The sequence below is a fragment of the Serpula lacrymans genome, assembly GCF_000218685.1.
Source record: "Serpula lacrymans var. lacrymans S7.9 unplaced genomic scaffold SERLAscaffold_10, whole genome shotgun sequence".
NCBI classification, from domain to species: Eukaryota; Fungi; Basidiomycota; class Agaricomycetes; order Boletales; family Serpulaceae; genus Serpula; species Serpula lacrymans.
In genome coordinates, this window is record NW_006763299.1 from 612441 (window position 1) to 636196 (window position 23756).

General features: G+C 47.7%; 9 protein-coding genes across 9 annotated transcripts; 4 read left to right on the forward strand and 5 right to left on the reverse strand.

Annotated features, from left to right (window-relative positions):
- Positions 1–51: 51 nt before the first annotated feature.
- Positions 52–1099, reverse strand: SERLADRAFT_472826 (uncharacterized protein; the record flags this gene model as incomplete). Its single annotated transcript, XM_007320735.1, has 5 exons — positions 52–189; positions 245–295; positions 354–503; positions 552–642; positions 693–1099. The coding sequence occupies 5 exons, from the start codon at positions 848–850 to the stop codon at positions 61–63; spliced, it is 579 nt and encodes a 192-aa protein (XP_007320797.1).
- Positions 1100–1779: 680 nt separating this feature from the next.
- Positions 1780–3101, forward strand: SERLADRAFT_409827 (uncharacterized protein; the record flags this gene model as incomplete). Its single annotated transcript, XM_007320736.1, has 4 exons — positions 1780–2175; positions 2226–2313; positions 2597–2748; positions 2811–3101. 4 exons carry the CDS (start codon positions 1780–1782, stop codon positions 3099–3101), a joined length of 927 nt encoding a protein of 308 aa, XP_007320798.1.
- Positions 3102–4101: 1000 nt separating this feature from the next.
- Positions 4102–8449, forward strand: SERLADRAFT_362607 (uncharacterized protein; the record flags this gene model as incomplete). The annotated part of the gene is made up of 11 exons (XM_007320737.1): positions 4102–4764; positions 4817–5042; positions 5100–5410; positions 5459–5836; positions 5890–7230; positions 7310–7379; positions 7433–7618; positions 7674–7874; positions 7932–8108; positions 8169–8346; positions 8422–8449. The coding sequence occupies 5 exons, from the start codon at positions 4102–4104 to the stop codon at positions 6610–6612; spliced, it is 2301 nt and encodes a 766-aa protein (XP_007320799.1).
- A 120-nt stretch (positions 8450–8569) lies between these two features.
- Positions 8570–10260, forward strand: SERLADRAFT_472830 (uncharacterized protein; the record flags this gene model as incomplete). The annotated part of the gene is made up of 9 exons (XM_007320738.1): positions 8570–8621; positions 8684–8728; positions 8791–8842; positions 8893–9023; positions 9081–9156; positions 9216–9484; positions 9539–9904; positions 9957–10089; positions 10138–10260. The coding sequence occupies 4 exons, from the start codon at positions 9466–9468 to the stop codon at positions 10211–10213; spliced, it is 594 nt and encodes a 197-aa protein (XP_007320800.1).
- Positions 10261–10424: 164 nt separating this feature from the next.
- Positions 10425–11910, forward strand: SERLADRAFT_472831 (uncharacterized protein; the record flags this gene model as incomplete). The annotated part of the gene is made up of 5 exons (XM_007320739.1): positions 10425–10523; positions 10572–11044; positions 11100–11256; positions 11357–11425; positions 11484–11910. The coding sequence occupies 5 exons, from the start codon at positions 10494–10496 to the stop codon at positions 11727–11729; spliced, it is 975 nt and encodes a 324-aa protein (XP_007320801.1).
- A 101-nt stretch (positions 11911–12011) lies between these two features.
- On the reverse strand, positions 12012–14332 carry SERLADRAFT_451135 (uncharacterized protein; the record flags this gene model as incomplete). The annotated part of the gene is made up of 8 exons (XM_007320740.1): positions 12012–12463; positions 12590–12799; positions 12894–12983; positions 13043–13385; positions 13499–13743; positions 13799–13930; positions 14012–14164; positions 14288–14332. 8 exons carry the CDS (start codon positions 14330–14332, stop codon positions 12431–12433), a joined length of 1251 nt encoding a protein of 416 aa, XP_007320802.1.
- A 79-nt stretch (positions 14333–14411) lies between these two features.
- On the reverse strand, positions 14412–15450 carry SERLADRAFT_472834 (uncharacterized protein; the record flags this gene model as incomplete). Its single annotated transcript, XM_007320741.1, has 3 exons — positions 14412–14787; positions 14842–14946; positions 14999–15450. The coding sequence occupies 3 exons, from the start codon at positions 15412–15414 to the stop codon at positions 14538–14540; spliced, it is 771 nt and encodes a 256-aa protein (XP_007320803.1).
- Positions 15451–20767: 5317 nt separating this feature from the next.
- SERLADRAFT_340011 (uncharacterized protein) lies at positions 20768–21055 on the reverse strand (the record flags this gene model as incomplete). Its single annotated transcript, XM_007320742.1, has 2 exons — positions 20768–20862; positions 20902–21055. Coding segments are annotated over 2 exons (249 nt in total), but the record flags the coding sequence as incomplete, so codon positions are not given.
- Positions 21056–21528: 473 nt separating this feature from the next.
- On the reverse strand, positions 21529–22539 carry SERLADRAFT_440287 (uncharacterized protein; the record flags this gene model as incomplete). Its single annotated transcript, XM_007320743.1, has 1 exon — positions 21529–22539. One exon carries the CDS (start codon positions 22537–22539, stop codon positions 21529–21531), a length of 1011 nt encoding a protein of 336 aa, XP_007320805.1.
- Between the last annotated feature and the right edge of the window lie 1217 nt (positions 22540–23756).

The window sequence follows — 23756 nt, forward strand, 5'->3', positions numbered from 1 at the left end:
GAAGACCATTTGTTGCAGAAAGTATATCGTAGCATAATACAGTGAAATGATCTAATCTACTCAAGCCTCGGTATGCACGAAAGACTGGACATAAACCAACATTGTATACCCCTCTATCTCATGACCCGGAGGAGGTGGAATATCACCTTGACCCTTTATCTCATAACCTTTATGCTCGTACAGTTGAGTCTATCCAGACGAAGGAGTGAGAACATATATCAACACAGTTGAAAATTAAGGCAACCTGCGGGCCACTATTTGTTCCAAAACAGACCGACGTTTTCATTTCTCTGGCCTTTAAGGACACGTAAGTCTATTGAGCAGAGCAAGATTCACTGAAAGATGACACATACACCGTCTTCACCGATCTTGAGCAACTTTGAACCAATTCTTTTACCTTGATAGGCAGGTTCTACGGTAAATGAATAAAGGTTCCAGTTTTCCAGGATAAAATTATTGTTGCCCAAGGCACTGTTATATATTTCGGTCGATTTCGGGAGAAGCTTTTTTTGCTCAACGTCGAATGGTTAAGTCTAGGCCAAATCACTCACCGTGCTCATCCACCAACTAAACAATTGAGCATGGTTGGTACCAAGCTCACGGAGTAGGTTTACTACATCTTCTTGCTTTTGCTGCTTTTCACTGGTATGCATTGGATAAGAAATCAATGTTGCATAGATAAAAATACGCACTCCAAAAGAAAATCGGTTTGAGGTGGGTACCAACATGCGGTACCCAAAACTTTGCCCGATTCTTGATCTAGGGCGACGTAAAAGTGGCCACCTATGACGGTTGCACTGACGATTGCACGTAGTGTCATCTCGCGTAGTTCTTTTACGCAGCCAGTCATAGTATCAAGTATTTTGTCTAGTCACGGGAGTTATTGTGAGTAAAAATTCAATTCGATAATACGGATATTGATTGTACACAGTTCACACCTTTGGCAAATGCCCTAAGCAGCACATGGACGGCCTCTTCTAACCTGGTGTCTACATGCCACAAGTCAGTCAAGGCTGCAAGTAATGGCGTAGTTGCATAACGAACCCTGGGCATCAATTATGCGAACGATGTTGACTGGGTGATCTTCGGTGCTTAGCCCTTGAGACATGCTGGGTGATTTCTATCCCCCGTGACCAACGCTACGAATTGTGGACGTTGAGGTTTAAATTGGATATTATTGTATCAAGTAACGTACTTATCTTTGCAGTGACTTGTATCCGATAACGACAGAATCTTGATACAGTAATCAGGAAACCAGTTGCGTTCTATGATTGTGGGCCGTCATCATGATCATGATGTGTTCTCATGGAAGGACAGAAGACAGGGCTTTTGTTATCGGCATGGCTTAACGGGATCAAGTTGATTAGGAATTGGTGAGTGATATGCTCTGATATGGCACAGGACTGGTAACATGAACGGAGCAATACGTGATACTAGTACTGCCTCTCAAGCTCGAAACTCCGCGGCTAGCAGCATCATGGTATTTTCTACTTCAAGATAGCTCGGAACTTGGAAATGGGCGAATCGTTGAATTCCATTTTTCAACTCGAAGTTGTTCGTTTCCACGATAATAATATTGATGATTATCTCCTTGGATCGTTGTGTGTGCGTTCAGGTTATTCATGATGAACTTACGACTTGCCATCACACTGCAATTTTGACGAAGGCACACTCGTTGTATCAGTATTCGGTTTGTCTAAGCCCTCGGGCGCTCTTAAAGGGCTACATATAATAGTCAGTACCAGTACTTAGTATTGCCACTCTCGATCCATAGATATCATGGCACTCAATATCTCTGCAGGCGTGCCTGATGAATCCGCCTGGGACATTCTCAACGACAGCACAAACCTGATAGGTACTACGACGATAAATGGCGTTTCCTACGGAATCATGTTCACTCTCTATGTCACATGCGTTCATTTCCTTTACCAAAGGTTCAAAACTTCAGGGGGGAAGCGCACTTCTGTTTTTTTGTTCGGATATATGTCCGTGATGTTCATCTTCGGCACACTATACACGGTTTCTGGTTCTCGGACCATTCAGCTTGCCTATGTCAATCATCGTGATTATTCTGCTGGTCCTGCCGCCTATGACCTCGTTATTTTCTCCCAGCCGATCACTATTTTGGGCTCCGTAAGCTACACCGTCTCTAACTGGATGTCCGATGGTTTAATAGTAAGCTTCCCTTAACCTACAATGACGTAGTGACCTCATGTTCTCTTTAGCTTTGGCGTTTCATCATATTATATCAAAATATTCGGTACAATCTTTGGATCATCACTTTCCCGTGTATCCTATTTCTTGCCTCAATAGGTCAATTTTTATTTGTATCCTTGCGTGATCTACGGGACTGAGGCGTCTGCAGTTATGGGATTTTTTGTTCTAGTACAAGCGTCCTTGCCAAACCAATCTCTCTGGTCACAAGTGGCAGTCAGCTTCGTACTGCCATACTACGTTCTCTCGCTGTCACTCAACATCATCACCACAATACTGATAACAATACGCCTTCTCATGCACAAAAGACATCTTCAAACTATCCTAGGTGACACATGCTTGTCTCAGATACGTTAACTAGCTCTCATCTAAGATCACATAGGGGCGGCTCATGCAGCTCAGTATACAGGCATCGCCACTTTGCTAATCGAATCTTCAGCACTCTATGCACTGTGGTCAATTATTTTCCTTGTTCTATACGCCATCAACAATCCAGTGCAATTCGTATTCCTAGCATCCTTAGCTGAAGTGCAGGTGATTACAAGCGTTTTATCTTCAGAATCGTGACTAATGATATCATCCCGTGTCAAAAACAGATCATAGCTCCACTACTCATTATTGTTCGTGTTGCTCAAGGAAAGGCCTGGACCCGTAACACGGAATCGGCCATTCTATCAACCTTTGTGGCCAAACAAGAAAGTAAGGCTACCTACAAAGGGAACAAGCAGGAGGATAGCCGTACGAACACACTCTCAGTCTCTGCATCACAGGACCATGTCGACCATGACGAAAGCATCCATTCACTGAAATTTGCTCCAGGCCTGGGAGACAGCAACGACATACCTTTGCAGACACGAGAGGTTCCTAGAGGGATGTTGCAATGTTGATCTTCGCACATCTAGGTTGTGCGTTGACGTAACTTGCCTCTTTGATTGCCATGACTGGATACATGAATGCTTGGGCTGTGGTGTCAAAGAACGGGGAGTCCCAAAGTGCCCTCGTGGCCAAAGGGCTTGAACCACTGGTGTACAAGCATGGGGATGCGAATTAAAGCATGCCAATTTAATAGCCAAATATCACGGTTTTTCAAGCCTTCCGTGTCGTGAGCTGACGAAGCGTGTTAAGCCTCACGCACAACGAGCCTCAGTACCTCTGAGAAACTATAAAAGGTATACATCGACTATCATGTATACTCACACGTAGTATTTAGTTATAAATCTAGATTTACTACTGAGAAACACCTTCCTTGAAAAGGCGCTGAGCGCAAAAGATTACGTAACGTAAACCACCTGCAGTTCAGAGCCACTGGCAGTGCGGTAGCAGACTCGGACCCAACAGTACCGCCGAAGTCACCCCAAGCATTTTGAGCGCATGGCGCGTAGAAAACGACAAATGATGGATGACGACGATTCAGACTCATCCCAGGGGTCAGACGGCGATATGGACTTTGATGGAATCGACCCAGTTGCCCGAGAAGAGCATTCATTATGGTCTGATCCTTACCAGCGGAAAAGGCGTCGAAAGAACGGCAAGGAAGATGCGCTATATGGTGTATTTGGAGAGGATAGTGAAGATGAAGGCTTCAGGGGGAAGGGAAAAGGAAAAGGTAGTCAAGAGAAAAGAAGTGATTGGACGAAAGCCCCTTCTTTTGTGGCTGGAGACAAGGTAGACCTGGACAAATCGATGGACACAGAGGCAGGGGCGGAAAACATTGATGGCGAGAATGCCGTAGAGTCCAGTGGTGATGAATCCGAGGAGGAGGAGGAGGAGGAGGAGGAGGAGGAGGAGGAGGCTGATGATAACAGCGGCGATGAAGAGTCAGCAGAAGACGAACCATCGCGGCCACCATCTCCTCGTGTGCGAGTGGAAGAGGACGAGGAGGAAGAGATGGAAAGACCAAGGTTCGGTGGAATAGGCTCAACAGGGTCAAAAACTGAAAACAAGTCCTCATTTTCTGCATTTACAAAAGGTGGTATAGGTTCTGCCCGTACAGCTCCAATCGCAACTCCTACACCAACTGTCGCGCAGGTTGCCGTAGAAGATTTACCTTCTACCTTTGGAAGCGCGCGAACGCAACGTTCATTTGTTCGCAGTGGATCTGCATCTGCCAGCAAGCCAGCAACTCCTTTACCCGCCCATGAGCAGGCTCATTTTAGTAAAATTGGAGGTTCGTTCGGCGCTCGTATGCTAGCAAAGATGGGCTGGGAAGCCGGAACTGGGCTGGGCACTACGGGTGAAGGCATAGTGATTCCTGTGGAGAGTAAGCTACGGCCGAAGGGCATGGGTATTGCATTCAAAGGCTTCAAGGAAAAGACGGAGCAGTCTAAACTTGAGGCTAGGCGGCGTGGTGAAGTAGTAAGTGATGATGAAGAAGTAAAGCCGAGGAAGAAGAAAGGCGATCAACAGCAAAAGAAGTCCGATGCATGGAAGAGACCAAAGAAGGTCAAGGTCAAGGTGGAACACAAGACCTACGAGCAGATTGTTGCAGAAGCAGGCGAAGAGCCTGCTTCATCGAACATTGGACAGATTATTGACGCAACTGGTCGAACTGTACGTCGTTTGTATGAGCTTATGATCAATTTTATACTGACAACTTTTCTAGCCACGTGAAGTTGCTTCCATCGCCGACATATCATTGTCATCCTGGACTCCATCCACCGATCCTACTCGAATACCGGAAGTTCGACATAACCTACGCCTCATTGCAGATGCGTGCAGAACCGATCTTGATGGCCTCGCACGCGAAGCTAAGGCACTGGAAGAACGGAAAAAATGGATTGTACAGGAAGATGCTCGCCTCAAAAAGAAAGTAGCAGACGAGGCAGACTGTATGTTTTTATCTCCGTTATCAATAGGCTTCTCTTACCCATGCGCGGTTTATACAGTAATTGCACGGATGCAACAAGTCACATTAGTGGTTGATGAGATTAATTCACAGGCAAAGGAGCTGGCCTCTGTCTACGAAGCATCCTTGGATGTCTTTTCGCCTCATTTCAGTAAATTGCTAACCCAGTTTGCACTCGAGTTCGATCAATATAAACTTGATGAGATCGTCGTGGCCGCTATCACCCCTATAGTCAGGCGAACGATAGCACAATGGAATCCTCTTCAAGATCCGTTCGGGCTCGTTTCGACTTTCCGGTCTTGGAAACAAGCACTCAAAGTTAACGTTGTTGACGAGACACCTAAAACACAGGTTGATATCTATGGTGCAAGAGCTGCGCCACCGCCTATTCTGGTGGAGAAACCTATGACGCCCTTCGAGAGCCTCCTCTGGAATGTCTGGTTGCCTAAGATACGAACATGTATAAACAATGATTGGGAACCCACAGACCCCCATCCAGCAGTCAAACTGTATGAGACTTGGTCTACATTCTTACCGCCATTCGTACGGGACAACATGCTCGATCAGCTTATACTCCCCAAAGTCCACAAGGCAGTTGCTGATTGGAATCCCAGACGGGATTCGGTTTCTTTGCAGACACTTGTTTTTCCGTGGTTACCTCACCTTGGTCTGCGGGTTGAAGACGTTATGGGAGATGCGAGAAGGAAAGTGAAATCGTTGCTCAGATCTTGGACAGCTAAGGACGAGGTACCGAAGGATCTCGGCGTTTGGAGAGAGGTAAGCATCGTGATCGCCACGAGTGGGCTGTGACTTATATTATTATCGCCTAGGTGTTTGATCCCACTGACTGGGATAACATGATACTCAAGAACGTCATACCTAAACTTGGAGCACTTCTTCGGGATGAATTCCGCATTAATCCCCGAAACCAAGACATGAAACCTCTGGAACGTGTCATATCATGGACCAATCTTATTCGCCCATCCATATTCTCCCAGCTCCTCGAGTCCGAGTTTTTCCCCAAGTGGCTAGACGTCCTTCACATTTGGCTCATACAGCCCAAAGTCAGCTTCGAAGAAGTAGCACAATGGTATTCATTCTGGAAAGGATCATTCCCTGAGAGTGTACAGACTATGCCTGATGTCGCTCGTGGGTTTACACGTGGGCTTCAGCTGATGAACAAGGCCATCGAACTGGGTCCTGATGCACCGACAAAGTTGCCGCGCCCAGACCTGCGTGCAGAGCAAGTGGCAGCCAGTGCTGCCGCCGCCGCCAAACACAGCACTCCGCCAGTCATTGCACGGCCTGCCCGCGTACAGGAAATTACCTTCCGCTCCATCGTCGAGGACTTTGCCTCGTTGCACAATTTGCTGTTCATGCCTGCTGGTCGTGCCCACGAGAAGTCTAGGATGCCGCTTTTCCGGGTATCATCGACTGTAGGTGGAAAAGGCGGATTACTGGTCTATATTCAGGATGATGCGGTTTGGGCTCCTGATGGTGATGAATATCGCGCGATCACACTGGAGGACATGGTATTGAGGGCAAATCGATGAATCCATTTCATGATTATCAGGGTCTACTGTGTTTGCACGGTCCGTGGCTCTTTCTGGTGGCGACCTGACTACTTCCTGGGTAGATTTTCAGATATGTAATATAATCTTAGGCACACGATTGTTTGATAGAATTCACGAACTCGAGAAGACGCGGTGACACGATGTGGAAGCAGAATAATGCTGATTTCTGGCTATCATGAAAACGTCACGTGATGAGTCCCCTTTGCTTCGAGGCAAATGCTTCCGAGACTCTGTGGCTGGCAAGGAATCATTACCGCTACCTTTGTAGCCTCTGGATGCTTGCTTTTTGGAGCACTGTTCTGTTCTCTTTGGGATAGCTTACGCACGACTGGGACGATAAGCGCTATACGAACTCAGAAACCTCTTTGACGTGACTGGGAGCATTCGGCACTCTGGAGGCCATCCATCGTGCTTTTCACCGTCTACAATGCCGCCTAGCCCTATTAAAGCAGAGTCTCTGATCATTGACGTCGACTCCTTCACGTCTGAAATCGAATATATCTGTACCAAGCCCGCAGTTATCACCTTGGATGGCAACGAAGACCCATCGCGTGTTGCCTCGTCCTCGAGGCTGCAGCCACTCCCAAAAGTAGCTCGGTGCGTGCGCGTGCTGTTATCATAGCTCAGCTGCTTCATTTCAGTCGGAGTATGCGTCGTGCTGACTGAACGTGTCAAGCGTAAGGCCCTCTTCTGCATATGGTGTCCCCCATTCGAGTCTACGAAGTTTCATGGACGAGTCATCTCATGTATGCTTGTGTATTTGCCCTCCGTTGCTCAGCGGCACTGATCAATCTTCCAGTTACGAAAACGCAATGCGCATAGCGCGCATTTTGAAAATCCACCTGGCAAGATCCCCGCGACAATTGCAAACTATGCAAAACTCCATGCTCCACCGAACCGTCTCGACCTCAAGAGGAAACAACCAGATTATGGAGATGTCATTAATCTGTGCAGTGATAGCGAGGATGAGACTCATTACATAAAAGTGTGCATATAGTTGAACTTTCTCTTGCACGACAGTTCTGACATGGAGACGAGAGAAGAAACCCAGATGGCAAACTCCAGTTGACGACGACTCGGAACGCAAAGTAATGCATGACTGCAATGATGGCAAGAGCGCCCGTTTCCTCGCAGAGTCTTCTGAAGACTCGACAATGCCAACCGACCCCGTAGATTCTAGCGACTCTGAGGAAGAATACTTGCTCTACATGGCCTCACTCACCTTGTCTGAGGAGAAAAACGTCAGTTTCAACCAAAAGGTCGTCACCCTCATCATCTGACCTTCGTCCGCTATATAGTGGGTGCCGATGAAACGACGTGAAGTAGAGAGTCCATGCCCCAATGAGAACCCTCCGGCTCCGCCGTCACCAGAAAGGCCGCCGCCCCAAAGGAGGCATGAAATGTATATCGATGATCCCACTGAATGGCCCGATAATATGCCCGAAGACTATCTTAACACACCGACTTGGAAAATTGTAAACCCCGGCTTCACTTTTTTTTCGTTGAGCTAGTACTAAAATTTTTGACGTCTCTAGCTAGAAGTATCGAAACGCATGCGCCGCCCCAAGCCTCCGCGGCCTAGGATGCACCCGACGGAAAGGATGCCAAATCCTTCTCCGTGGACCTATCTATCGCGACGCCTACACGACCTTTTCAAAGACAAGGCGTTCGACAAGTACGGGCTTGTGAGATCTTTCCACAAAGCATCCGGCTGTGAGTATTTGGAATCCGTGATTTGCTGGACATGGCTCTTTACCTTTACTACATCTTGTTGACGCTTTGTTTCAGCTATCAACAAGATTGCGCAGGCTCCCGGAGCAATAGTCGTTTGTTCCGCTGCACTGGGAGGACATACAGATGCATCCAGGGGTGACGGTACTACTGTCTGTGCCTGTACTGAATTATGTTCCTGACTGCACGACGCGATACAGAGCCAGTGGATCCTTATAACCGCGATGGTACCCTGTTATTCTCGCATAAGAAGCAAGGTAATATATCGAGTTTTTTTCGAAACGCTATCTAAAGTATTAATGACAATATAACCGATCAGAGCACGTACTCCGTGGACATTGTGCCTCGAGATCAGCAAATGGGAGTAAGTAGTAACCCGAAGAAGATGAATTTGGATTATTTTGACGTGTTTTTTTTTTTGATGAGATCTGGTCACAAAGTACTATACTGTGAACGATGTTAAATTCGATCCTCAGTGGTACGTTCTCGATCCTCGACACACTATGGTATGTACTTACTGCAGATTAGCCACACGAGATTTCTTTCGACCGGAAACGACTGTACCGTCCGATTGTGGGAATACGGTTCTGACAGCGAAGGACGCGAGGATTCGGACGCCCCTGATTCCTCTTCGCAAGTGGTGAAACTACTGAACACGGGTGAGCTAGTACACCTTGGTTTTATCACTAATTAGATTATTTACATCTGCTTCTCAGTCAAACACATCGGAGTTCCGCTCGATCTCGTGTACAAGCCCGATGGTGGGGTGCTTGCGGTCACATGCCAAAATGGGTATGCCCTTTACTCTTTCCGTATGCTAATCAATTCCGCCTGATCGTTCTCTGTTTTAGAAAGATCATCATTTATCCGTCTTTCCAGCCTTCTAGCCGGAAGAGCACTGCAGTGTTGAACGTCTCACCTGTGAATGTGACATGTCATGCGACGGGTGCGGTTGTGTGGGGCCGGGAGGCGACAGCTGCCTATCTGTTCGCATCTTCAGAGCCGCATAGGGAACAGGACCACCATGGATATCATCGCGCGTTTGACGTTGTCAAACAGAAAGAGGCGTTCGTACTCGGTGCCAAGGAAGCAGGAGATGCGATGGCTATTGATGCTCGAGGTAAGTTATGCTGTGAACGTCCACATGGTCCGAAGCTGATGTTGATTGTCGCAGGTCAGAACCTTGCGCTGTTCACATGTGGCGAGGCTGGGTCGCATCCTGTTCGGATATACGACGTGCGACGAAAAACGGGACGGGCTACTAGCGAGATCGAGTTGCATGAGTTCCATCGAGCAGACGACCATGATGAGGTGAACTGTGCATCATTCAGTCCTGATGGGATTTTTCTGGCGGTGGGGCGGAGCGACAACACTCTGCATGTGTATGACTCGCGATACCTTGGTCGGGGACCGCTGTACCGCTTTTCGCACGAAGATCCGAATCAAGGAGTGGCAGGTAAGAGTTATGGAGTGGTAGAAGCACAGTGGATAATGGGGAGAGATAGATGTAAGCTGGGGCTTGTTTCGGGAGGGAATGACGGTGAGTGGCTCGATAGCTGGTGCTGGTGGAGTGCGAACTGACGGGCGTATAGGCTGCGTGCGGATGTGGGATGTGGGGGTTGCGTCTGGGGAGTACACGAATGGAAAAGCTGTGGCTGAGGTTGCGTATGATGTGGCGCACTTTACGCTGGGGGATCCATTCGCGGGAGAGAGGGGTCTGGTGGTGTGAGTAGTCTGTTGTTTGTGGAGATTGCATGACTAATTTGTGCACAGAGGTGACTCTGGTGGACGAGTCTACGAGTTCGATCGACTGGATGGGTCTGGGCAGGCGTGGGACCGCGATCTATAGCGCATATTGTAGATGACGTCTTCGCAATAGAGTGGTTGTTTTTACCTCAGAGTGTTCTCACGCTCGAATCGTCGGGTCGTGCCCAGTAAGGAAGGTCAGTTACTCATTGTACTCCGCTCGAAACGCCGCGTCCGCTCAGACGTATTCGGGACTTGGCGGAGTCGAAGCCACAGAAGGTTCGACGATCCATTCTTAGCAAAGGTTAATATTACTCGAACGGTAAAGGTTTCAGGTTTATTACTTATATCGCCATGCTCGTGTGTCCCTCTGCTCCATCGCCATGTCCGTCTACCCATACAACCCATACAAGGTCTGTCTCCCAGCCCATTCCCAGACTCGTGCTCACCGCCTCTCCCAGTCCGAAGACACTTCTTCGCCTTCCTCGTCTATTCCCGACTACCCAGACTCCGTCCAGCCCGTCTACTACCCCCAGGACATCTATCCGTACAACCCCGGCCCACTCTACCCGGATCCATCCACCCAGTCCCTGCAGTACCCAAATGTCCACAATGACTTTGTTCCCACAGTCCCCGCCGACCAATACAGACAGCTGAGCACAGACATCCTCAACCCCTTCCACCACTTCCACGATCCCCAGGTCCTTTTCCCCACTCCAAGCGAACTTCTTGGTGGCATCAGCTCTCACCAGCATACCCAGTTGCAGCAGCAGCCCGACGACCACCTAGAGCACAATGACTGGCCCGACCCTGCTAACGCGGCTGTTCGCCGTAAACGACAGGGTCCCGACCAGAGCGAGCGCAAGTCAGAGTCTCAGCGCAAGACCCGCCAACGTGCCATGGCTGAGGAGCTTGGCTTCACTGCCACTGATCCGTGTGTCTCTTCTTTTATTCTTTTAAACCATGTTTGCCTAAGTATTCGACCGCAGCGACACTATCTCTTCTCATGATAAAAAGAGGCACTACCTCGAATGTCTCGAACACTACGTCATGTATTTGCACGAACAGCTGAGGCTCGTTGGTACAGAGCCTTTCGCTTTCGAGCGCGTCTCTTCCTACCGCGGCCTAGGCAGCAGGTCCATCAGGGTGCGTACTGATTCAGCTTCAACGCCCTCCTCCTCGCCCTTCTTTGCTATGTTGTTATTTTAGTGGACTTTCCATACTTACACAGACCGTCGCTTCTCAGACTCTTCTCGTACACATGCAAAACAACGTCAAAGCACTCCATCTCCAGACCCTCGATCAGGAACGCGTCGTATGTATCGTCGTCCACTAACCGTACTTTGGGCTTTTACCAACTTCTCCCCTCACAGTTTCTCGATTTGAGCGGTCAGGTCATTGCCTCCGGTCTGGCTGAACCGGACGGCATACAGCCCGCTTGGGAGGGACACGCCCAGAGTAATGACACCATACCTGGACCTGAGACGATGCTCGGGCATGGCGGGTTCCACTCGCAAGTCACCGGACATGGTGAGCAGGGCGCGTATACGCTTCAAGGACCCTCGATGAATGCACCGATCGCTGCACCGGGAGCGTCTGGGTCGTACCTTCTTCCTTGATCTAGGTTTTCTCGCAAGCGAGCGAGAACATGGGGTTGACACAAGTGTGCCCATGACACATGGGCTTGTGCTGTATTTCATGTGTGTTTATAATTACAAGTTGCATATTTGGACATCGTAGATCTTGGCGAACATATTTCTGATTGGTGGGACCGTGCTGCATGTATCACGATCTCATGTTCATAATACCATCCTCTTGACCCCAAATTCTCACAGTATAAAAATAATTTGTGTACAACTGACTCTTATCATACACGCGTTTTTCATAAAGTGAACTTGGCATGATCAAATACGCAGCGTGTTCTGTCATTGCCAGCATAACCTTTTACTCTTTCATGTACGTATGCTGTACGGCGCATGTGCAAACGACCAAAGAAGCACCACAGATCCAAACCATAAAAGTAAACAGATCTCCCGCAAAGCAAAGCAAAAAAAAAGGGATAGAAAGCCGTAAATCTATATAGACGAGCACAATATGATATGTATTTGAGTATTACTATGAGTGCAATTGGGTTTGCGTATGTGTGATGAGTGGAGTGGGAGTGGGGAGTGTCCGACGCTGCGACATGGATAGGGATGGGAATATCCGCCCTGGTCCGAAAGGAGTTTGGGTGATGCGATGTAATAGGGGATGTGGTGAGAACGCGAAAGACGCCAGAGGAAAATGTCCATGGTGAGGGGATAGGGCTTTCGTCTGGTGCTTAGAGATATGCGCGTGAAGACCTTCGCGCCATCTACAACAAGTTGATCAGTATGAATGGTCGTAAAGCAGACGCAGTGACTGAATGATGACACAATATAAAGTATGCAGAAAAAAGCGAGGGCAGACACGTGAGGGGGAAAAAGACTTTTCGACTTACCTCCACAACCTTCCAACCACCAGTGAGCTCGTTCCCGAGCTCCTCCGCCACCCGCGTCACGACGGCTGCATACATACACTGCTCAACCTTGTCCTCAGCGCCCACAATGACTTCGCGCGTCTTTGCGTTGCGGAAGAGCAGGACTTCTTGAGTGGCGAACGTGATAACGAACACTGGGACGTTGTTCTCCAGAATCTTGCCATCAGATACCTAATCGTGTGCACGCAGCCAGTTCATATCACAGTAATGCAGTAATAGATGCATGAGCGGCAAGTTAATCATGGAGGTGATTGACCATGCTTACATCGACTTGTCGAATATCGAGGACTTTGCTGTCACTGATAAGTCCCTGTTTGAGGTATTGCTCCATCGTAGCCCACAGGACGTTATACGTCTACGCACACGATCCAATAAATACGGCATTTGGTGCGCATACATGAAGAGAACACTCACAGCTTCTCCACACCACGCCTTCAATGCTTCCTGGTCCGCACTCAGATACGCATCTACGACCTCAGGCACAATGTACTCTCTTAGCTCGCGCTCAAAGCCTTCCTTGTTGAATGCAGGATCGAGCGTGCGCATGAGCTTCGTCACCTGTGCCGTCTCGTTCTCGTCAAACCATGACCCTACGGTGTCGGTGACAGAACGCATGGACGCGACAACCGGATTCTCAGACTCGTCGTAAGACTGCCGGAGAGAGACGAGGCGCCGGAGGAGGGGGTTGGTTTCCTTGAGCTTGTTCCATGCTTCTTGGCGTGGCGAATCTTTGTGAAGGACCATAGCTTGACCAGCTCTGAGAGGTTCATAAAATCACATTAGCACAAGCATCGCAGTGAGTATTCATAATTAGATCAAATGAAGATATACATATACGTGGTGATCGTGTTGGTAGGTTGGAGGACTCACTCTGGGTTTTCTTCCACCGGTTTCACGCCAGTCCCCAAACCCCCGCCTTTGCCTGCTTTTGCGAGACGGACCTGTCTCCGCTTCCGCCGAGCCTCTTTTTCCTCGAACCCTGCGTGCTTTGCAGAACCGCTATCGTCGAGCGCATCGACGAGCGTTTCTGAAAGCGTTTTGTAGGCTGCTGTATTCCGTATGGGTTCCGTGGTGTGAGCGATCGTAGATGAGACGGCGTTTGTTGCTTTTGAAATCTGCACCAGCGCAAAAAGTTAATGGATTAAATAACAAAGGAGAACTGAGACGCACTGCACGCATAAGCTCGCTCTCTTCCATCGTTTTGAGGGCTTCAGAGACGGCGTCCCCGACTTTGACACCTGTTTTTCGGAGCTCTTCAGCTGCAGCACGGAGCCGTGGGTTTTCTTTTATGCTCGAGGTCAGCTGCAAGAGAAAGGGTAGAAGGAGAGGTCAATATGACTATTCAAGCCAAACTGCAAGGCAGCCATAGAAAAAAACACCGACTCTTGCACGCTCATACGCCGCCCTTGCGCGTTTCATGGCCTCCGAGTCCTGGAGCTTATCCACGTCTCCCTGCAGCTGCTTGACATTGTCCTGCAGCTCCCTGTTTTTACGCAGCTCCTCGCGCAAGACCTCGACGAATGTCTGGAATGGAGACTTTGGGAGGTCGTTGTTGCGGGGTGAGGAGGAGTGGAAGGGACGAGCGGTGGGAGGGGAGCGTGTATGGGGGAGCGGGGCTATCCGGAAGGGCGGGGGGAATGAGCGGGAAGAGGGAAGGACATGGGCGCGGGCAAGGACAGCACTGCGGAGGTGGCGGGGAAGCATCGTAGACAGCGACAGACAGCGTTCTCTAGCAAAACCAGACATTCCTCAGGAAAATTATTTCAGTCACGTGGCCACAGCGGATATACAACCCTCTCTTGCCGAACGGATGAAAATCATCAATGGCAAGTGCATTCAATAATGGCTGAGCGGTGTAATTAAGTAGCTATGCTGTCTATATAATACTCAATATCCTAGTGCATGTCGTCTACGAATCACGTCCTATTGGCCGCGAATTGTTTGTCTCGCGGAACGTAGACCATGCCTCCTCCGTAGCTACCGATATACGCTCTTTTACGCTACCAAAGCTGTCCAGCGCAGGTCGTACATCCAGTGAAAACACGGGCGCGCCATCTGACTGGGTTGGTGCGGAATAGTAGTCGATCACATAACGAACCTCTTCCCCGGTTTTTGGACGGCGAACCACCCAGTCATGACGATCGAATGGCGGTTCAGCACTAAAGCCAAGTGGTAAATACTAATATATAATGTAAACGAAGCAAGGCGCATACTTGAATCGTGACGGGAGAAGCCAGCCAGCAAATAGCCAGAACCGTGCTTTTGGTGATATCTCCCCTGGTCGTCCCTTGAAGCGCGCAAGGTGGGGTTCTTCCTCACTTTCAAAAAAATGTTAAGCGGTGTCCTACTTCACTGATGAAAGAGACTCACGCTCCCGTCCTCTTCTCCCACTTGAGAACCTCCTGCCATGCCTGCTCGTTCAAAAAATTATGTATATCCACCATCGTCTCCACATGCTCCTCGGGCGTCTCCCATCCCTTGCGCACCAGTGCATTGTAGAATTGCTGTGGCGACGGGTACTCCCACTTCGCAGCTGGGTCACGCGGGATGGACGACTCGGTGCGCTGCGTCGGCAACTCTAGCGACTGGTGTGGGGCGGGCGATTGGGAGAGGGTGGGCATTTGGTTGAGTGGGTTGAGCCCCGTAGCGGTGTGGTCGATGGGGCATTGTGGTTTGGATGAGGAGTCATGCTGGATCGGGCAACCTGAAGCGGCAAGTGTTTGGTGTTGGATGGGACAACTTGAAGGTGACTCGAGAGATTTTGGTGAGGACGTTGTTTGACCCATTTCTTAATTTCTTACAGGTATAGTCTACGTCAGTTCGGACGTTGCAGGTCGGCGTCACAGAAAATCACACTTAGTCACGATTCCGTCACAGAAGCTAATTTAGGACTCCGACAGGCAAAATGTTCAAGTCCATCTGCAAAGTACAAAATTTTCGCTTATGCTGAAGCGCATTTGCAATTGTGAACTTCCTGGCGGTATGCCATCCGATAGGCTGGTTCAGAAGACATGTCCATTTCAGGTAGTCACCCAACTTGGGATAGTTGGATTGAAATTGTGAAGTATGATTAGATTGCTTGGGGCATAATATTAATAAGATACTGTAACAACCAAGAGTTAGTCACTCTGGCGCACACAGGAACACACTATAAAGAGAACGAAGAGGGAGTGGTTACCCCTTAGGATGCAGAGAGTTAGGTGGTATACAACAGGAGGACTCGCTGAGAAGTCTCCTGGATCTATTGGGGTATATATACTACTACAGGGTTATATGTACATATGTACTATACAGTTGATAGTGGCAGTGGCTGATGATGTCATGGGGCCTAGCCCGCATGGCCAGCTCCACTGTGTGAGAGAGTTGTATCTATAATAAGAAGAAAGGTCAACATGGCACGAGAAAGAGGGGTTTGGACAAAAGGGGAAGTGCCGCGTGGCACCATGTGTGAAAGCTAAAGTACAAGGTTAAAGCGGAGAATAAAAGTAAAGGGAAGGTCCGAAAATTGTGTTATTGTAACACTACCCCCCTTCTAAGGCTCGACTTCCAGGCGAGACCAAATACCGGAGGTAGTGGTTAAATTTTCGGGCATAGGTTGAAAAAGAGAATTAAAAAGACTTGAATCCATGCCTCTAAGCTTCCTAGGAGCTGAGGGATTCTTAGAATAAAATTTGTGAACAGTGTCGCGGGAATTGTCCAGATGGGCTTCTGGTTCCCACGTTCTGTCCTCGTCTCCATAGCCCTTCCATAGGACTAGGAACTTTAATTTGCCACACTTCAAGCGTGCATCCACCACTCGTTCAACTTCGAATTCTTCTTCACCTTCCTGGGTGACTACAACCGGTCCGGGCCGGTCTACACGCTGTCCCGGCAGTGGCCCTTTGTAGGGTTTTATACGGCTTATATTGACCGTGGGTACTACCCTCATTCATTTTGGGAGTTCCAGTTCCACCGCGTTGGGTTTGACTTCCTTAATCCGGTAAGGGCCAATCCACTTTTCGGTCAGTTTTCTAGACTGCCGATCTTTAAATTTTAAGTGGTCGGTATCTAACCAGACCAGGTCGCCGACCTTGTAGTCAGGGGCCTTAGAGCGTCTACACTCTGCCCTGTTTTTCATCTGCTCTGCAGTTTTAAATAGTGCCTTGCACGTTTCGTCCAAAACAGACTTCATATCTTTTGCCATGTTCTCAGCAGCCTCGTTCTTGCTTTTGCCAGGTTCTACACCCATTCTGGGGAGGTACAATCTAGTAACCTCAAATGGTGCCTTTCCTGTAGCCAATGACTGTTTGATATTATATGAGAACTGGGCTATTATTAGCCACTTGGCCCAATCTGTCTGCCTGTCATTAATAAATATCCGGAGATATTGTTTCAACTCTTGGTTGAGTCTCTCCGTTTGTCCATCAGTCTGCGGATGGAACACTGTTGATAATTTAGGTTTAATGCCCAGCATCTTGCATAACTCTTTCGTAAATTCGCTAGCGAATTGAGGTCCTCTATCGGAGATAACCGTTTCTGGTAACCCATGGATAGACCATACAAAATCTTTAAATAAATCTGCCGTGCCAGCGGCGGTAATGGTTTTATTGGTGGGTATGAATACCACTTCTTTGGAGAAGCAATCCACTACCACCATTACTGAATCATACCCATTTGACTCGGGCAGATCTGTTGTGAAGTCCACCGATATATCCTGCCAGGGACCAGCTGGTATAGGATTCGGCATAAGTTTACCGGCTGGCGGTTGGTGAGAATTTTTAGCCATGGCACATCTCAGACAGGATTTTATGTATTCCTGTACATCTTTGACCATGCCAAACCACATGTAGTTTCTGGAGATCAACTCCATTGTTCGTTGCCCAGCCACTGGAGTGTCGTGATGTCTGTCTATTGCCTTGATCCTTGTGGACTCAGGCACATAGATTTTGTCTTTAAAATGGAAGAGCCCATCTTCCCATAGATAATTTTTGTTGCCATCAAGGAGTGCCTTCTCTTCTGAGGAAATGTCTTTCTTGAAGACTTCCAGAAGATCGGAATCCTGCCCGATTTTAACATTGGCAACCCTTGATTGGTCTATCAGGGTGACACCTTTGTTATCATCTTCGATGCCGTTGGCATGGTCCTCTCTTCTGGACAAAGCATCTGCTTTCCCCATAGAGCTTCCAGGCTTATGAATTAATTTATAATTAGATCTTGACAAGTATACCATGTAGCGGGCCTGTCTTCGGTTCAGGTCTTGGGCCGTCATAAAATATTCCAGATTCTTATGATTGGTCCAAATTTCAAATTGGTGTCTAGCACCTTCTAAGTAGTGCCGCCAGTGCTCTAAGGCTCTAATGATGGCCAGCATCTCTTTGTAGTAAATTTGATAGTTGCGCTCTGTAGGCGACAAACTATGTGATAAATAGGCACACGGCCTCCAAAGATCGTCAGGGCATTTAATTGACAAAATAGCCCCAGTAGCAAAATCAGAAGAGTCGGTTTCTAGCCGGAACTCTTTGTCTAATTCTGGAAATGCTAATATGGGCGCCGTTGTAAATGCCTGTTTAAGCTTGTCAAAAGCTTCTTGTTCTTTGGCGCCCCAGTGCCAAACAATGTCCTTTTTAGTGAGATCGTTCAACGGTCTTGTGATTTTTGTGAAGTTTTCGATAAACCTTCGGTAGAAATTGCCTAAGCCAAGGAAGGCCCTAACTCCTTTGACGCTGTCATGCACCAAAGTTGATTGGTAGCATGGACAGGTGTCAATAACGAAGCGAATATTCAAAAAGACTCGCCTTTGCGCCACACAGGCACAGTGCCACGTGGAATAGTAATTAATATTGCCTTTTTCAAACTTGTGGCTGATCAGCACCACCTCTATTAGGCAATCCAGTCACGCTCACCTTTGCTTTTCCATTCGGTACTTTCGGCATTTCGGCATTTCGGCAAATTTTCGCGTCGCCACTGGCTACACATTGCATTGCGCCCTCGCTTTTGTCGTTTCCCTTACTCCCCTTCCTTTGCCTAGCCCCACCATGGGCCCCTTCCTCTCCTTTTTATTCTCACCTGACGGTCGTTTCTGGATCCCCATTCTAATCCACTTTTTCGTCACCTCCACCCTCCTCCTCCTCATCTTATTTGCACCCCCACTATTTCTGATGTCACCTGCTGTCCTATTCACTTGGGTACACTTATCTTTTGTCCATCGTCTTTGCTACAGCTACACCTACCACACGCTGCCTGGGACTCACTTGTTCCAAATTGGAACTACTCCTCTCCCTCCCTCGTTTGATCAGGTGGTCCAACACAACCAGTCCATTGGTACGGCCATGGAACTATCGGATTTGGACTAGGTGGTGGACCGGTGGCTCCAGTTTCTTTTTCTTCAGCAGAACATTCATTTACAGTGCGATTATTTTTGATTTTTGAATCATTTTTATGGACACATATTTTTTTAGAATGCCTGACTGACAATAAAGGAACTGTGTTGATACTGATAGTGTTTTTTTTGCCTTGCCCTTTTTTTACTGCATCTTCCCATGACATCATGATTTTCCTGCTCTCTTTTTGCTATTGGACTTTACTTTATGGCTGTACAAACCTGTGACATTACTCACAGCATTCATTGTTCTATCTCTTTCTTTTCCTTTTTTGACAATCTTGTCCTGTACTACCTACGCAGGATTTGTCAGCATACATTCCTTCCTTCATGTTCTTTCTCATTCTTTTTGCACAGCTATACTGTGCATAGCCTACTTTTCTTTTACTATATAAACCCCTGTATTTTACCTTGTAAAAAAAACAAGAACTCCATTCCAGACTTCTTCTCTAAATTCAAGTTCACTACTCTGCTGCTTGTGATCCAGTGTGGTCACAACACTTCCCACTGCTACCACTATCAACTGCTGTCATCATCACTTCCCACTTTTGAAGTCATTGTCATCCCTTTTGATTAGAGTCCTTCTGAGCACTACAGTTTGTGCGTCAGGAGCCTGCTATCGCTGGGAACCTCGTCATCTTGTTGTTCTCAAACCTACCTTGTGCTACGATTAGCAAGGTAGTGCTCGTCTATACTTGTCACTAAGCACCTATCTTCTATAAATTCAACTATCCCTCTTCCTCAAAACCCACACTCATACACCTCTGGGTTTTACTTTGAAGGATCTTTATACGTACCACCCCACGAACAACCAGACCACTCCACTGTTCTAGGAGGCAAAGCCCATAAACAAGTTCCATGGAATCTGGGAGGATTGTGTGTTAGTTTGTTTTTGTGTGTGGTTTTCTAACAGCAGTTCTCATCATCGACAACGCTTCTTACCATCCTTTTTAGGGATGAAGAACACCGGGGACGTCATAGGGCTTTTGGAAGGTCTGATGTATCCCTTCTTAAGCTGTTCATCTATGGAACTTGAGACCTCATCTCTTTCTGGAGCAGAGAGGGGAATTATGTGTCCTTTTCTCGGTTTGAAAGTGTCCTTTAAATCTATTGCATGGTCCCAAGGCTTAGCCTCTGGGAAGCATTCTGATTTGTGTTTTGAAAAGACTTTCCAGAAGCCATGGAACTCGGGAGGTACTGTAACAACCAAGAGTTATTTACTCTGGCGTACACAGGAACACACTATAAAGAAGATGATGGGGAGTGGTTACCCGTTAGGCTGTAGTGAGTTAGTTGTGTTAGACAACAGGAGGACTTGCTGAGTCCTTCCCCATGTATTGCTCTTGTATATATACTAAAATACATGAGGTACTGTACAGTTGTAAATAAAGTTCAAAGTCCGATGTCTAGCATGTGACCGGTCACATGATGAGTCTAGACATTGGTCAGGTGATGTGTCACATGACTGGTCATGTGACTATGAAAAGTCGAAAATGTAAAGTAAAGTAAATGGTCACATGACTGGTCATGTGACTTGGAAAATAAAAGTAGAAGTACAAAAGTGAAGTGTAAGTAGGTGCTGGTATGTTAATTGTAACAGGTACCAGCCTCTTAATCTCTTCTTCGGGTTTTACCTCATCATCATCATCGTCGATCTTTTCTAAAGATCTGAGTTCATAAACGTGACCAGCGTTTATCTTTTCAAGACGCTCATTGTGACGGACATGATTCGGTTTACCCAAGTTCACACACTCCTGAGGGCAACATGACAATGTGACAACCCCTGTCTGCCAGTTGATCTCAGGATTGTGTTTAAATAGCCAGGTCCAGCCCAAGATTAAATTAATCTTCCCTAGTCGGGTAGCTTTGGCGGTGACTCATTCTCTGTGTCCTTGGTATTCGACAACAAAGGAACATTTGTGCGTGATGCAGCCACCCGCATTCAGCGTACCGTCAACGTTATAGACGGGAATAGATACATCTAATTTTACAAGGGGGAGTCCAATTTGCTCCGCCCAGACCTGATCTATGAAGATTCCATTAGCACCTGAATTAAGCAGTGTGCTGGTCGGGTGTACTATGCCCCGGGCAAGGTTTTCCACACCAACATCTAAACAGATCTCTTTTTGGAATAAATACGTGCGCATCAACACACGCCTTGGGATTTCGGGAAAGGGTGGCTCCAGTGAAGAAAAAGGGGTATTGAAAGTTACATGTTTTTTTATTTTATTTTTACCAGAATCAAGCACCCTAGTGTTTGTCTCGCCGGGGCCACACTCCAAAGGAGACGCTGGTGCAGCGGTAGTATCATAAATATTACAGTCACAATGTTTCATACAAGTACATACTTCAGATAACAAATTTAGAAATTTATTTACAAATTGGGGAGCCATCCTCGTCTTTCCTTTATTGCTCGTGCAACACCCCGGAGCAGGGGCCACCTTGTTGTGGTTTACTTCATTGTTCATAGGAGCGAAGGCACCCAAGTGACCTAAGCTCCGAACTCTTTTCCCTGAGCCTTCATTTCAGCAGCTTGCTGATCTTAGAAGAAGGCCCGGATTTCGTTGTACGAACGACCGGCCAGAGTCTGGAGCCGATCGTCCGGTTTTTCGGACTCTAATTGGCGCGCCTGGCGCCCTTGGTTATTTTTTTGTTGGGCAGCCTGCGCTCCTTTTCTGCAGTCTCGGGACATGTGTCCCTCTTGGCTGCAATTATAGCAGTTCCCCTGGAATCTGCGCATCTGTCCTCCTTGGACCGCGCCGATATCCATAGGGGCTCCCTGCCCTGGTTGCAGCCCGAACGGCTTGAACCCGTGAGAATGGTTTTGATGGTTTGATGACCCAGGGCGCCTCTGGGATTTGTTGTTTTTGGTGGTGGACCCGCCACCATGGTGCATTTGGTAAAGTTCCATGGCTCTACCGATTCGTCGTACTTCCTCAGCCGCCAAGGCCAAGTTCTTGTTTCTTGTATCCTGCAAGTAGATTTGTTCTGCAATGCAAGGGTTCACATTGCACTCCAGCAGTTCTACTGCATGTTCATTTTCAAGCCCTCCTTGGATGGAGAGGGCCAGGAACCGGGTAACATAGTCATCCATCCTCATATTTCCTTGTTTGAAGGAACAGATTTGCTGACGCGCCCAGTCACGCTCAGCTTGTGGTTTAAAGTATTTTTCGATCTCTTTCTTGAGATCGTCCCAGGTCGGCCACACTCCCGTGGTGTAGCACTCCTGTAATCTAACTTGGGCGTACCGACCCGCCACAGGTCCTTTTAGTCGAGATAGCACTGCAGTGGCTACCTCAAAGTTGTCGGCAAATGTGTCCCAATTTGCCTTAACCCAAATCTGGAGCTTGATCCACCACTCGGCGAATTGTGCTCTGTCTCCTTCAAAGGCGCCAGGGTCAGCGACAACTTCAACTTTTTTATTGAACTTTTTCTCTACCGAGGGGGTTGCCGCAGGAGGGTTTGTCTGTAGCTCGGCGAGTTGTGAGGTTAACATTGCAATCTGTGTACGCATGGCGTACAGCAGGGCATTGATATCTTGTTGCGACGACATGTCGACTTGTTCTCTTTGTAAAGTAAAAAAAATGTAACTGGGGGTCTCCGCTTGCTATCTGCGGATCTACCTCTTCCCAGCTGAGTATTGGATCTCAATCTCCGACTACCCACACTATAGTATTTTGTAAATTTTATATAAAAGTTATAGTATTTAAACCCTGGTCCGAACGGTTGTCAGGGGGTGGTCCGCTTGTTAAGCTGTCAACCCTTCTCCAGACTGGCGGAGGCAAGTGCCCGGCCTGGTCAGAGGAAAGAGAAAGTGAAGTTTTGTATGTAAATTCTAATCAACAGTGGTTCCACGCTGACTGCTGAGCTAAGTACTCCCCTTAACGCTGGGGGCCGCATATCGAAGGTTTTGGTTCTTCTCCCAAAGCACTACAAGGCCGTCGCAAAGAGCGCACCTATCTGCTATGCGGGATATTCCCAACCAATAACCAAATCTCCTTCACCCTGGAGTCCGGGTGCCCAGTGGGACTTTTTGCACAACATGCGAGAGAGTAGAAGAGCAAGTCCTAATGTAACAACCAAGAGTTAGTTACTCTGGCGCACACAGGAACACACTATAAGGTGGTGAATGGGGAGTGGTTACCCTTTGAGCTGCAGAGAATTTGTTGGTATACAACAGGAGGACTCGCTAAGGAGTCTCCTGGATCTATTGGGTATATATACTACTACAGGGTTATTTGTACATGTGTACTATACAGTTGATAGAGACAGTGGCTGATGATGTCATGGGGCCTAGCCCGCATGGCCAGCTCCACTGTGTGAGAGAGTTGTGTCTAAAATATAAAGAAAGGCAATGCGGCACGAGAAAGAGGAGTTTGGACAAAAGGGGAAGTGCCGCGTGGCACCATGTGTGAAAGCTAAAGTGTAAGGTTAAAGCGGAGAATGAAAATAAATGAAAGGTCCAAAAATTGTGTTATCGTAACAATAATATATATTTACAGATTATGGACCCTATCATGCACAATTTATGTTAGAGAATATGTGATAGGTCACACACAAATCCACCCACTTGCTATCACTGTGTATAGAACTGTTGCTGAGGTAGGTTTTATACTTCCTAGGCAATATCACATGTTATATGATGTGCCATGTACTTATTCTCAGCTGTTATGGCTACTAAGGCCATGCACTATATCCTATAGATAATGTGTATCTGGGTTGTTACCATTAGCATCCTCTGGTGGAGCAGTGTGGGAAGCAGAGTGTCAT